This window comes from Mus musculus, chromosome 13 (genome assembly GCF_000001635.26).
Source record: "Mus musculus strain C57BL/6J chromosome 13, GRCm38.p6 C57BL/6J".
Taxonomy (NCBI): Eukaryota; Metazoa; Chordata; class Mammalia; order Rodentia; family Muridae; genus Mus; species Mus musculus.
This window is the reverse complement of record NC_000079.6, coordinates 93687470-93702358: the sequence shown is the minus strand read 5'-3', so window position 1 is coordinate 93702358 and position 14889 is coordinate 93687470. Positions and strand designations below refer to the sequence as shown.

General features: G+C 42.1%; 1 protein-coding gene across 1 annotated transcript in view; it reads right to left on the bottom strand.

The window, feature by feature from the left end:
* The window catches only part of Dmgdh (dimethylglycine dehydrogenase precursor), a 78388-nt gene that overhangs the window by 50465 nt on the left and 13034 nt on the right, over positions 1 to 14889 (bottom strand). Inside the window, exons 4-5 of the mRNA NM_028772.3 lie at positions 13670 to 13834; positions 10283 to 10487 (exon numbers count right to left, since the gene is read on the bottom strand). Coding sequence (NP_083048.1) covers positions 10283 to 10487; positions 13670 to 13834 — 370 coding nt within the window. The remainder of the gene's footprint in view (positions 1 to 10282; positions 10488 to 13669; positions 13835 to 14889) is intronic.

The window sequence follows — 14889 nt, the reverse complement described above, 5'->3', positions numbered from 1 at the left end:
AGTTAGTTGGGAAGCAGACTAAGTCCTCTGAGCAGCCAGCATCCCTGAGTAGCCAGCATCCCTGGGCAGCCAGCATCCCTGAGTAGCCAACATCCCTGAGTAGCCAGCATCCCTGGGCAGCCAGCATCCCTGAGTAGCCAACATCCCTGAGTAGCCAGCATCCCTGGGCAGCCAGCATCCCGGAGTAGCCAGCATCCCTGGGCAGCCAGCATCCCTGAGTAGCCAGCATTCCTGGGCAGCCAGCATCCCTGAGTAGCCAGCATTCCTGGGCAGCCAGCATTTTTTCAGTCTAAGCAAACACCACCTAAGTGCTCTGCTGTGCTACCCCGGCCTGTCAGGTTGTTCTTGCTTGAGTAATCACCCCCCACTGGCTCCCTGTTTGTAAACTTGAAATCCAACTTGTAGGCATCAGAGACATTTTCTGGTCTTTAATAATTTAGTGACGTAATTTATTGCTGCCTGTAGAAAGGTATAAATTACCAGTGTCAGGATTTTCTTTGTAGGAAAACATAGCAAAGTCATCCATTGTTGTACATACTAGGACAGTTTTTAGCTCTAAAGTCACATTATTTAGCCAAGCAATTCAAACTACTGCAGTACCCCGACCTAGTCGTTTCTATTAAAAACATAAATTGAAGAAAATAAATTCTGTCCTATTCAAACATAATTACAAATTTTTGAGTCTGACACTTTGCTTATTAATGCATTTTATCATAGAAACAAAGTATACACGTTTGCCCACATCTTGTCTAACTGTACTGCCTTAAATCCTATTTACCCTTTGATGCTGGTATTTGAGAAGCCTCCTTTTCTGTTTATTGAATTGGTCTAAATCTAGCCAAGATTATACTTCAACTCCTGCTAAAGCTCCTAGCAACCAAGGTCAAAGGGGAGAGTCAAGCACAGAAAAGAAAAAAGTCATCCTAAAAGGAAAGAAACCTACTCAACTCCACCTGCAACGCAACTGGAGGGCCAATAAAAATGAGCATCGGAAATGACAGCTGTTTACAAGACGACAGGGATGGGCATGCATCTCAGTGGTAGAGCATTTACCCTGAGTGCGTGAGGCCGTGTTCTGGGGCCAGACGCACCACCACTACCACCACCACCACCACCACCACCACCACCATGCATGCCGGATAATTAAACACAGGTACAGTGATGGTAGGAATGAGGCTAGAACAAAGGCAGGCTGGTTCAGGACCAAGTTCACTTCTAGATGGCTCACACACTGTGACAATGGAGGTCTCCTACTCTGGTATGCTGCAACAGGCAAAAGGCAGCAACTCTTTCTGGATTAAAAACTGGGCTCCACGTTAGCATCATTCACTTGCTTCCTGATTTGCCATATTAGGAAAATTCTAAGTAAGATTTACAAAGTCCTCCCAGGTTTAATGAGTCAGCAAGGTCAACAAGCACCTTTCTTACCATGTACAAGAAAGCTTTGCTTCATAGTAAACAGTATCTACCTGTGCTGTGTCCCTATGCTGTGTGCCTGCACTGTGCTGTGTCCCTATGACATGTCCCTGTGCCCAGGCAAGGGGCTTGGGGAATAATGATAGAAGCCAGCTCATTTGTAAAGCTCCAGCTACTAAAAGGCAACTAGCTTGCTGCACACTAAGATGAGATGGTGGAGGTGCCAAGAATCTCTCCTCAGCCTGCTTGCTCACAGCTAGGGACGGATGGATGGAAATACACACACACACACACACACACACACACCAGGAAAAGAGGGGACAGCAGGAGGGGAGAGTGGAGGAGAAAGGAAGAGAAGGGGGAAATGATGAAGGGTAAGAGGGATGAGAAGGGGGGATGGGGGAAGAAAGAGGAAGAGGAGAGGGGAGAGGAAAAGAGAAGAGAAAGGCCAGCACACGATCCTGACGGCATACCCGGCTACAGGTGCTCCTTAGGAGACATTTTAGCATGGTGATATGGGCTATGTCCATATGATACGGATTTGTAATCCATATGTAGTCAGGGATGAAAGCAAAACGATTTCAAGTTTGAAGGCACTGATATTATATACAGTTTGAGGCCACTTGGGCAATTGACCTTAGCTCAATGTAAAATTAAATAAATAACTGAATGAACCAACAGGATATAGCTCAATGGCACAATACTTAATGAGGTGAATGTGACCCCAGTCCTCAGCAACAACCCCCAATCCCACAGCCAAAAAAACAAAAAAAAAGGTCTTGAAAAATCATCTAGTAAAGACAGTACCATTTAAACTGCATGTTCTAAAGCAGGGGTTCAGAGTCCTGGCTTAGTTTTATGTTAACAAGCCAGAGTCATTTGGAAGAGGAAATCACAACTGGGAAGATGTCTCCATAAAACTGTCCTGTGGGCAAGCCTGTGGGGCATTTTTTTTTAAATTAGTGATCGTGGATGGTGGCCCTGGAGTGTACAGGAAAACAAACTGAACACACTCTATAAGTAAACCACACTCCTCCATGGCTTCGGCTTCAGTTCCAGCCTCTGGGTTCCTGCCCTGACGTCCCTCCGTGATGGGCTATTAAGGTGCAGTATAAGATGAAATATACCCTTTGTTCTCCAAGTTGCTTTTTGTTTTTATCATGGCAATAGAGACCCTCACTGAGACAACCATCCTAGCTCATGCAAGGCCGTGGGCCCAATCCTTAGCATTTCAAAACAAAACACATACAATAAATATACCTTGCAAGCCACCAGATAGTTCCCTAAATTAAAGTTTTTCTGAAGCCCAAGAAATGTTCCACGGAAATTCCCAGATAGCCTAGCTTGACAGCCAAGTTCTTTGGGAAGTTGTTTCCTAGCAGATGTTTGCTAGATGGTTTGGGGCCAAAGAAAGGAATAATCTCATGACTAGCATCAAGAAGCCATGACACACGATGCTAATGTTTCCCAGACAAAGACATAAACTCTCAAGGAAATAGGCATCATAATCTTAATTATTATCATTATACCTAATTTTTTGCTGTTTTCCAGCCCTGGGTATTTTATGTTATTAGCTGTTTACTATCCACAATGACTTTTTGGGGCAGTATTATTATCCCCAGCTTATAAATCGGTAATTTGCCTCAGGTACAGGTTTGGCAATGCATGGGTCTCTGGACCGAGAGCCCAGTGCCCTGGACAAGACTGAAAACAGCAAACTCACACAGCTCTGTCCTCACCCACTCCTTCTTATGGGTATCGCAAAGACTCAGCAAGCAGCCTTCATATTTCTCACAGTGTGACTATGTTTCTGTGCCTGCATTCTGGTTTCTTTAACTGGATTCCAGAGCTACCCTGAGGCCTTTGCCCAAAGGTCTGCGGCATCTTCTTCTCACTGAGTAGCTCTGGGCAATGTTCCAGCTGCCACAATCTGCAATCATTAACACGATGCTTGCTTTTATTCATACGATTGACCATATTAAAGCATCTCAGTACTACAAGAGGGGTGAAAACACACAGGCACGAATGCATGCACACACACACACTCCACCATACATCCCAGGGGCTACCATTATGTAAACAGCAACTTCTGCCCAGTGGAAGAAAAGGAAGAGAAAATGGGAGGGGCAGATCATAGGTTGAAGATTTGGTATGAACAGGACCAGGAGTTAAGAACTGAGACAAGCAGCTCACACAGCTCTCAGCAAAGAGCGTCCAGAATACCATGGAAAGAGTAGAGTTGACTGGGCAGCTTTGAGAAGCAATACCCACTTTGAGGAGAATCGCGGCTCCATGCAGGGCCCTCATTAGAATCGGTCCCTAGAAGGTGTCTTCTCGGACAGCACAGTCTTTTTCAAGGACTATCTGCCACTGCTTTCCTGAGCTCAGCCATCTCAGAATTTCACAGCTGCACGGAGAACCCCACGTGATAACCAGTTTCTGGGCTCAGGCAGATCTCTTTGGGGCACTCTCACTTTGCTCTTCAGAAATGCCTTAGCTGTCACGGTATGTGACATTGCAACGATACCTTATTATGTAAGTAATTTTATCCATTTTAGCTATTGGGAAATGTATTAAATATAGAGTTATTTCTCGAAATGTACATTATGGCTGCATGAGGTCCTCAAGTCCTATTTTGAAACAAAGCACAGTGGGTCTCTGTGCAAGCTTGCCTAAAGTGAGCACAGTTATCGATTAGTAATGTCTGCCACAGGAACTGGATATGGAGGTCTCTGTATTTGCTATCGCTATGATAGCAGCCAAATGTTTTTAGGAGTAAACTCAGGAGACCATTAAAAGGTGTGAACTTACAAAGAACCTTTGCTATTTGGTGGGGAAAATGAAAAAGTGATTTCCATGTCCAGTCTTCTAAGATACTGTGGACTAGAGGTTCCCGAGGGAAATGGGATGGAAGAGCAACAAACGGAGAATCGGGAAAGTAAGGTTCAAGGCATGGTTTTTATTCAATTGTTTATATTTTTAGGCAAGTCTTATAATATTTTTAGTTTTAAGTATTTTTGTTTTGGTTTTATTTTGGTTTGTTTGGTTGGTTGGTTGCTTTTGTTTTTTTTAGACAGTGTTTCTCTGTGTGGCCCTAGCTATCCTGGAACTCACTCTATAGACCAGTCTAGCCTTGAACTCAGAGATCTGCCTGCCTCTGCCTCCTGAGTGCTGGGATTAAAGGCGTGCCCTACCATGCCCAGCCCATTCAAGCATATTTTAAAAGAATAATATTTTATGCTTTTCAAATCGGAGAAATGAGTTCAAAAGAATGTGAAATACTAATGTAGACTTTTAAATATTAAAGACAATGATTTTTCTAGGTCCATTTTTAAAAATTTTAAGGGGCTGATAAGATGGCTCAGCAGGTAAATGTTGCCACCAAGATCTGACATCTAGAGTTTGAGCCCTTTGATATGGAAACTTTGACTGTGGAAACCAACTCCTGCAAGTTGTACCCCAATCTTTACATGCAACAGTATAGCACATGTTTAAACCCCTTAAAATAAATTAATAAAAAATGTAATTTTTACAAATTAAGTGTTTCTGTTTTAAAGCTAACATCAATCAGGTTTGTGGTTTAATGGAAGAACTATAAGAAAACTGACTCCTTGAACCTTGCTTTCCCCTGACTCCCTGTTGGTTGCTCTTCCATCCCATTTTCCTTGGGAACCTCTAGTCCATAGTATCTTAGAAGACTGGACTTGGAAATCACTCCTTCATTTCCTCCACCAAATAGCAAAGTTACTTTGTAAATTTACAGCTTTTTATGGTGCCAGATCCTGTGACACAACACCCGGAGCTGTTCCTGTGCACCTTACCCAAATACCACAGGGAGGGAGAGGGTCTCTCAGAAGTGCTGACAAGCCTATGAGCACAGGTAAGACTACTACTTTTGCTCAGAGGGATCAGCTCAGGACACAAGAATGGAGGAGCAGCATGGGACAGGATCCTTCCAGTTTCTGTCAGTTTCTGTCCATGATGGGAGCAGATCCTGTGCTACAGTGTTCCACACCCAAATACCATCTGGAAAGAGCTGGTATCCCAGGAGTGCTGACACACCTGTGAGCACAGGTAAGACCACTATTTCTGCTCAAATTTCAGGCCCACAAGGGACATTCCCAAAGCTATCAGAACATAGGAACAGCCAGGGATAGGATCCTTTTGGTTACTGTCTGAACCCTGGAGCAAACCCTATGCCATAGCTCTCCATACCCAAATTCCTCCCAGAAAGAACTGGTCTCTCAGGGACACACAGGCTTGCAGAGGAACAAGTCACGGTCAGAGACAGGAAGACCAGCTAACACCAGAGATATCCAGATGGTCAGAGGCAAGGGCAAGAACAAAAGCAACAGAAACCAAGGCTACTTGGATTCACCAGAACCTAGTTCCCCCACACAGCAAGACCTGAATACCCCATCACACCAGAAAAGCAAGACTGATTTAAAGTCACATCTCATGATGATGACAGAGGACTTTAAGAAGGACATGAATAATTCCCTTAAAGAAATACAGGAGAACACAGTTAAATAGCTAGAAGCTCTTAAAGAGGAAACACAAAAATCCCTTAAAGTATTAAAGGAAAACAACCAAACAGGTGAAGGAAATGAACAAAAACATCTAGGATCTAAAAATGGAAATAGAAACAATAAAGAAATCACAAAAGGAGACAACCCTGGAAATAGAAAACCTAGGAAAGAGATCAGGAGTCATAGATGCAAGCATCACCAACAGAATACAAGAGATAGAAGTGAGAATCTCAGGTGCAGAAGATACCATAGAAAACATTGACACAACAGTCAAAGAAAATGCAAAATGCAAAAATCTCCTAACCCAAAACATCCAGGAAATCCAGGACACAATGAGAAGACCAAACCTAAGGATAATAGGTATAGAAGAGAGTGAAGATTCCCAACTTAAAGGACCAGTAAATATCTTCAACAAAATTATAGAAGAAAACTTCCCTACCCTAAAGTAAGAGATGCCCATAAACACACAAGAGGCTTATAGAACTCCAAAATAGATTGGACCAGAAAAGAAATTCCTCCCATCATATAATAGTCAAAACACCAAATGCACAAAACAAAAAAAGACTAGTAAAAGTAGTAATAAGAGGAAAAGCTCAAGTAACATATAAAAGCAGATCTATCAGAATTACACCAGGCTTCTCACCAGAGACTATGAAAGCCAGAAGATCCTGGAAAGATGTTAAGAGAACACAAATGCCAGCCCAGGCTACTATACCCAGCAAAACTCTCAATTACCACAGATGGATAAACCAAGATAATCCATGACAAAAATGAATTTATACAATATCTCTCCACAAGTCCAGCCCTACAAAGGATAATAGATGGAAAACTCCAACACAAGGAGGGAAACTACACCTTAGAAAAAGAAAGTAATCTTCTTTCAACAAACCCAAAAGAAGATAGCCACACAAACATAATTCCACCTCTAACAACAAAAATAACAGTAAGCAACAATCACCATTCCTTAATATCTCTTAATATCAATGGACTCAATTCTCCAATAAAAAGACATAGACTAACAGGCTGGTTACGTAAACAGGACCCAACACTTTGCTGCATACAGGAAACCCACCTCAGTGACAATGACAGACACTACCTCAGAGTAAAGGACTGGAAAACAATTTTCCAAACAAATGGTCCCCAAAAAAAGCTGGAGAAGCCATTGTAATATTGAATAAAAGCAACTTTCAACCAAAAGATATCAAAAAGGATAAGGAAGGACACTTCATACTCATCAAAGGTAAAATCTACTAAGAAGAAATCTCAATTTTGAACATCTGTACTCCAAATGCAAGGACACTCACATTCATAAAAGAAACTTTACTAAAGCCCAAAGCACACATTGCACCCCACACAGTAATAGTGGGAGACTTCAACATCTCACTCTCATCAATGGACAGATCATGGAAACACAAACTAAACAGAGACACGGTGAAACTAACAGAAGTTATGGACTATATGAATTTAACAGATATCCATAGAACATTTCATCCTAAAACAAAAAAATATACCTTCTTATCAGCACCTTATGGTACCTTCTCCAAAACTGACCATATAATCTGTCACAAAAGAGGCCTCAACAGATACAAGAAGATTGAAATAATCCCATGAATCCTTTCAGATCACCACAGTCTAAGGCTCGTCTTCAATAGCAACAAAAACAACAGAAAGCCCACATACATATGGAAACTGAACAACACCCTACTCAATGATAACTTGGTCAAGGAAAAAGTTAAGAAAGAATTAAAGACTTTTTAGAATTTAATGAAAATGAAGGCACAACATACCCAAATGTGTGGGATACAATGAAAGCAGTGCTAAGAGGAAAACTCAGCTCTGAGTGCCTTCAAAAAGAAACTGGAGACAGTGTGTACTAGCAGCTTAATAGCACACCTAAAAGCTCTAGAATAAGCAAATGCACCCAAGAGGAGGAGAAGGCAGGAAATAATCAAACTCAGGGCTGAATTCAACCAAGTGAAACAAAAAGTACTATACAAAGAATCAACCAAACCAGGAGCTAGTTCTTTGAGAAAATCAACAAGATAGATAAACCCTTAGCCAGACCAGCCAGAGGGTACAGAGACAGTATCCAAATTAACAAAAATCAGAAATGATTAGGGAAATATAACAACAGAAACTGGGGAAATTCAAAAAAATCATCAGATGCTATTACAAAAGCCTATATTCATCAAAACTGAAAAATCTGGTTGAAATGGACAATTTTGTAGACAGATACCAAATACCAAAATTAAATTGGGATCAGATAAACCATCTAACCAGTCCCATAACCCCTAAAGAAATAACAGCAGACATTAAAATCTCCCCCCTAAAAAACCCAAAACCAGAACAAAACAAAAAAGCAAGCCCAGGACCAGATGGATTTAGTGCAGAATTCCATCAGACCTTCAAAGAAGACCTAATACCAATACTCTTCAAACTATTCCACAAAATAGAAACAGAAGGAACACTACCCAATTCATTCTATGAAGCCACAGTTATGCTATGCATTCTCCCTTGGAGATGGAAAGATTTCTGTCTAATCGGGAACTTTTCACAATTTCCTTTCAAAGAGGACTTCATAAGAGATTTTTTTCTACTTCTGTGATCTTTAATGTTCCAAATAGATTTTAAAAACTGGTTTAGTGTATATTACTTTTAGCTTCAGAAGATATTATATATATTTAAGAGGCATTTAACTATTATAAATTATTTTGGTGACTTAAAAATGTCAATACTGAGTTGTATATTTTAAAATAAATTTTATTAGCTAAAACAAAAGAAAACATGACTCAAGTATATTTTCATAGTATATCATTTTTTCTGATAACAATAATAGTAATGATAATAATAGACTATTTTCATCTGATAATTTAAAGAACAGCTCAAAAAATCCTTTGCTGGCCTATGATTAAGGTTTAAATGAGCTACTATGATGGATTGTATATGGTTGGCTCAGGGAGTGGCACTGTTAGTGTGGCCCTGTTGGAATAGGTGTGTCACTGTGGGTATGGGCTTTAAGGCCCTCATCCTAGCTGCCTGAAAGCCAGTATTCTGCTAGCAGCCTTCAGATGAAGATGTAGAACTCTCATCTCCTCCTGCACCAAACCTGCCTGGATGCTGCCATGCTCCCACCTTGAAGATAATGGTCTGAACCTCTGAACCTGTAAGCCAGCCCAAATTAAATGTTGTCCTTATAAGAGTTGCCTTGGTCATGGTGTCTGTTCACAGCAGTAAAAACCTAACTAAGACACTGCTCTATGATTATTTTAGGTTTAAATTAGCTATCATTTACTGTAAGAAAATACAAACTGGGGCTGAGAGATGGCTCAGTGGCTAAGCACACTGGCTGCTCTTCCAGAGGACTAGGGTTCTATTCACACCCCTCACATGGCAGCTCACAACCATCTGTCCCAGGGGATCTGCTGAGCTCTTCTGGCTTTCAAGGGCACAAGGCATGTACCTAATGCACATACATTCAGGCAAAACACTCAAACACAGAAAATAAGGATAAATGGATACATCTTAAAGAAAAGAAAATATAAATGATAAACCCAGTCCCAGCAGCCCAGTATTTCCATGGACTCTCTTTCTGGGCCTGTGGAACTGAGGACAACTTCACGTGTAACCAACATGTCTGAAAGTGTCTAAGCACAAAAATCTAAAGACCAGCTTCCAGGCCTGGATCCTTCAGACCTGGCCATGCAGCTCAGTCAATGGCTGTAATACTGGGCCTTGGCTCCACAAATAACAAGTGGGATGGTCACTAGATTATCTCCCATCCCTCCAGCCTTCACTACTCCACGAACTATAACAGAACAGCTTAACAACACAACTGAAATGTGCGACTAGTCAAAGTAATCCAGACAAATAAGAGAGATGTGGAAGGAACAGAAATGATCACATCTAGTTTTAAAAGTACATTAAATACAGTTGTATAGTAAGAAATTGGAAGAGTGGAACTTAGGTCCAAACTTGCTTGTTTGTTTGTTGTTTGTTTGTTGTTTGTTTTAAGGCAGGATATCAAGTATCCCAGGCTAGACTCAACCTGCACACCCCCTATAGAACAAGAAAGGGCCTTGAACTTCTGACCCCACTGTCCCTGTCTTCCAGGTGCTGGAGATTGTCAAGTGTGCCGGGCAAGCACGCTGCCTTGATCCCTGATCCCTGGAGTTTGATCATGAGCATAATCAGTAAAGAACAAAGATAAAACCTGAAAGGAAAAAGCCACCTAAGTTGTCAAGACACAACTAGAGCAGAAAAGAATGGAAACCGGGGTAGTGGATAGGTGAGGATGGAGGGGAACGCCAGGCGGGGAAAGGGGAGGGCTGGTGGCTTACCTGCAGCATTCACAATCCTATTTGCTCTCACAGATCCTTGTGGAGTCTCCACATCCCATGTCCCATCTGGCCTGGGCTTCAGAGATGTCACTGGTGCTGGATACTTTAGAAGGGCCCCATATTTCCTAGCACCAGCAGCCAGGGCCATCGTCAGAGAATAAGGATCAATGTGGCCATCTCCTGGGTTATACAGTCCGGCTAAAATCTAAGTCAACCATAAGAAAGTCAATATTCAAAGAAATGTATGCTTATTACTCAACACAATTATAGCCTGCTGACAAATGCTTAATAAAACTAGACTTTAAAGTGCATCAACATTTAGACATATACATAGCTGAGTGGCAGAGTGCCTGCCTGGCATGCACAGGGTTCTAGAGTTTGATGCCAGCAGAGAGAGAAAGGATCTCAACAGCAGTTAACATGTCTTTTCTTTTTTAAGTCATACTTAGATTTGAGCAAGATACGCAATGAGAGCTTAGTCACTCATCACCATGAAGCCACTTGATAAAGCTTTGCAATGGTCTCCATGCCACTAAGAACAAAGTGTATAGTTTCCAGTCTTCTGGCAGCTATTATCTGCAGTCAGTGGCTAAAGCTAATGTTAAGTTCTAGTCAATGGGGTGCAAAGGAAAGGATTATATGGCAGCTTCCAGAGCCACTCCAAGAAGATAACTAGCGTATGCCCATCTTTGTTAGTTTCTCCATCCTGGGGTCTGAAATTCAGATGTGATGGCTGGGCTCCAACTGACATATGGAACACTAACACAAGAGTCAAACCCCTGGACTGGCAACGTAATGATCTAGAGGGTGGCCTGATCATTGAAGCCTTGATGGCTTAGTGGCTATTTAATACTTTCTCAATCAGGGTTTCTATTGCTGTGAAGGACCACTACGACCAAAGCAACTTGGAGAGGAAAAGGGATTTTCAGCTTAGGCTTCCACATCACTGTTCATCACTAAAGGTAGACAAGACAGGAACTCAAGCAGGGCAGGAACCTGGAGGCAGGAGCTGATGTGGAGGTCATGGAGGAGTGCTGCTTACTGACTTGCTAATCATGGTCTATTCAGCCTGCTTTCTTATAGAACCCAGGACCACCAGCCCAGAGGTGGCACCATCCACCATGGCTGTGCCCTCCCTACAGGCATTTCTCAATTGAGGTTACCTCCTCTCACATGACTTTAGCTCATGTCAAGTTGGCATAAGACTAGCCAGTACAAGTACTTAAATAATGAGAAAAAGACTTAAGCATTATTATTTTGGTTTTTCAGGTTTAAAGCCAAGTCTAATTCTAATTGATATATCAGTTATAACATTTAAGTATTCAATATTGTAAATATATTTATATGTTAGTGTATACCCAATATCAGCTAGGTCTGATGGTGTAGGTCTGTAATCCCAGCTATTAGAAAGGCTAAGGCAGGATTCCAAGTTCAACACCTGCCTGGAATAGAATGAGTTCAAGAACAGCTTGGAAAGCTTTTGGAGACCTTTCCTCAAAATAAGAAACAAAAAATGAGCTGGGGTTATAGTTCGGTGCTAGAGTGGTAGCCTAGGGTATGAGTGTACTAGATTTCAGTATATATGTGCACATTTGTGCTTGATGAAAATGTATACTGGGTTTATAATCCAACTTCTTGCACACCTCCTCTGTGTTACGACTTCAGCCTAGGTACTCTGAGGGAATGAAGGGGGATGACGTGAGCTGACAGAAGCAGCATAGCAAATGATATAACAAGATCTCATCTATTTGGCAAGAAAATGCCAGCAACTATGAACAGGGAGTCTTGACAAATATTTTCCCTGCATCTGTTTAGATTATTTTGGGCTCTTTGCCCTTTGTTACTGTGATAGTATTACACTGATTAACATTTAGACTTTAAACCAACCCTGCATTCCTGGGACACACTCTACTTGGCAATATCATAGAATTGTTAATTCAGTTTACTAGATTTTTATTAAAGACTTTCACATCTAGATTTAGAAAGAACAATAGTATGCCTTTTCTTCCTTTGTTTTTGTTTGGTTTCTATACCAGAGACATACTAGTGTTATAGGTTGTATAGGAACATATTCAACTCTAATTTTAGAAGACTTTGTGAAGGATTCATATCAATTCTTCAACTATAACTATCTGTTAGAATTTATCAGAGATGCCATCTAGGCCCAGATTTGTTTTTTTACTAAAATTTAATCTTTGTACTTATGTATCCAGTGCAAGAGACTTTGGGTTTTGATGGCATTCACACCATGGTGACTTGCGGATGTCACGCTGGTGTTTTGTAATGGCTTTGTGCTTTCTGCAGTGATCCCATGGCTATTTGGCTTGGCATGTCCTGGTCCATGTGTTTCCATTGCTTAAGAACTTTTAGGAAATCTGTATTGATGAGAGCTTCTAAGGAAGTGTTTCAGAGTTGACATATAAAGGGATATAAATGGATTCTTAGCAGTATAGTGGAGGTGGACTTCGATGAAGACAATGCCATCACACAAAGCCATGGACAAGAAAGAGTCCCTGCAGCCTGTAAAAACTCACAAGAGCACAACGCCCCAGCACCCACAGCAGTTACACAAACACTCAGAGACCAGAACTACTGACACAGTCACTACCAGGGAAATGGCTGTCTGCTTCCCCAAGCAACCTGCTGTCTCCCCATACCCAGGACAGAGTCAGAGAGGGCCCAGGGTTCAAAACTTTCCTCCAGCTCTTCTAAACTGAACAAAATTATCCTACTGTGTAAATTGTTTAAGTTTCTGTTTTCTGGGTCATAGTAGCCAGAGTTTGCATAGAAAGGGCTTAGCGTGGTCTCTTTTACATAAATACTACCACAGTAATGTTGCCAATATTCTGCTAAAGAAAGAAAAAAATACTATGCTCAACTGGAAGGATAAAAAAAAAACAAAAAAAAAACATTAAGTTCCCTGTCAAGTGGATTCCCTTAAGGAGATTCAAAGTTAGTCTAGATCTTTGCCCAGAATGGTCTGAGAGGGAGGCGCCACCAGGAGCAGGCAGCATAGGAGGGAGTATGGCACAGGGCTTCTTGACTTTTAAAACTTCAGCAGTCCCTTCTAGAGTCGTCATAGCAGCTGCCATCCCCCATCAGACAGCTGGTGTGTAAAAGCACTTCAGTCTGAGGGAGCCGGTCACAGAAAGGTATAGAAATGTTTCCTTAGTTGTCACTAAAAAGGGGTTTCGTTGTCCCTGCAGACATCCCTTAATAACGGCCTACACTGTGACCTGCCCACAGTGTAACACCTACCGTCTAATGTTGGTATTATGGACTGTATACATCCATTATTTCTACTTTTAATGAACTCATTGAAACATATTATTTTAACATAATTTTTAGTTCAAGTCGACAAAGTGAAATTGTCCTTCCAATAAATACCTTGTTCATGTTGAGTAAAGGGAACAGCTCGTGGATTTTTTCAGGCTCAATAATATACTGTTCCGTGGCGTGCCAGTTGGTTCGCGTCATTTGGTATTTAAATTCGTCCACCCTTACAGGAGTTGTAGCAAGCCTGATACTACCTGGTTGATGGAATCCCACCACCTGTGACAATAATTCCAGGCAAAGCACATAAATAAATTGTCTTCAGGCACTCAAACAGTTCCCTAGCACAGTGAAAAATCTAGTAAGAGAGGTTTATAAGGTGGCGATCATTATCGAGACATAAGACATTTGCATCTTACGAAGAGATATTTGTTCAGCAGCAGTTTAGTCGGTGTTCCTGTAAGCTGGGCAGTACTGCAAACCTGAGGAACTGGGTGAAAGAAAGGGAGGCGAAGCTCTGGTGTGATGGAACTGTCTGTCTGTCTGCAGGGAACTGTCTGTCTGCAGGGAACTGTCTGTCTGCAGGAAACGGTAGGGCAGCTGGAGCAAACAGTTGCACAGGCTGAGGGGTTGAGTGCAGACTCAAGAGGCAGGACAGAAAGGGAGAAGGCCAGCCAGAGGACAGAAGGAGGAACTGCAGAGAACCAAAGTGCTGAGAGGGATTGTAACCTAACGCTCATTTGGCATCTCTTGGTTGTTTTTGTTTTTGTTTTTGTTTTTGTTTTTTCGATACAGGGTTTCTCTGTGTAGTCCTGGCTGCCCTGGAACTCACTTTGTATACCAGACTGGCCTCTAACTCAGAAATCTGCCTGCCTCTGCCTCCCAAGTGCTGGGATTAAAGGCGTGCGCCACCACCGCCCGGCACATTTGGCATCTCTTAAAAAGTCTTTCTGTTTCAGTGAAGTCCTGGGTTACCAAACAGGAGGGCAGTCCTGGCCTTCAAACGGCTCACATTCTGCAGGGAAGACCAACTACTAAAGCAACAACAGTGGCACACGTGTGTTAGAGCAGTGTGCACTCATGAGCTTACCAGTACACAACAGGGGTGGGCCCTCTGTGTCTCGTGAGGGGGAGGTGGATCCAGCCAGAACAGGTAGGAAGAAAACAACACAGACTTAGAAAGCAGATGCTGTTGAGGGCAAGAAAAGCACTTGAGCAATGGAAATAGAGGCAAGGCAAGGGAGAAGGTTAGGAAATCAGGCGGGAGGGGGGGCGGGGAGGGGTTTAGCTAAGGAAGGGCAGGGTTAGCTAAGGAAGGGCACGCCCCAGACCCT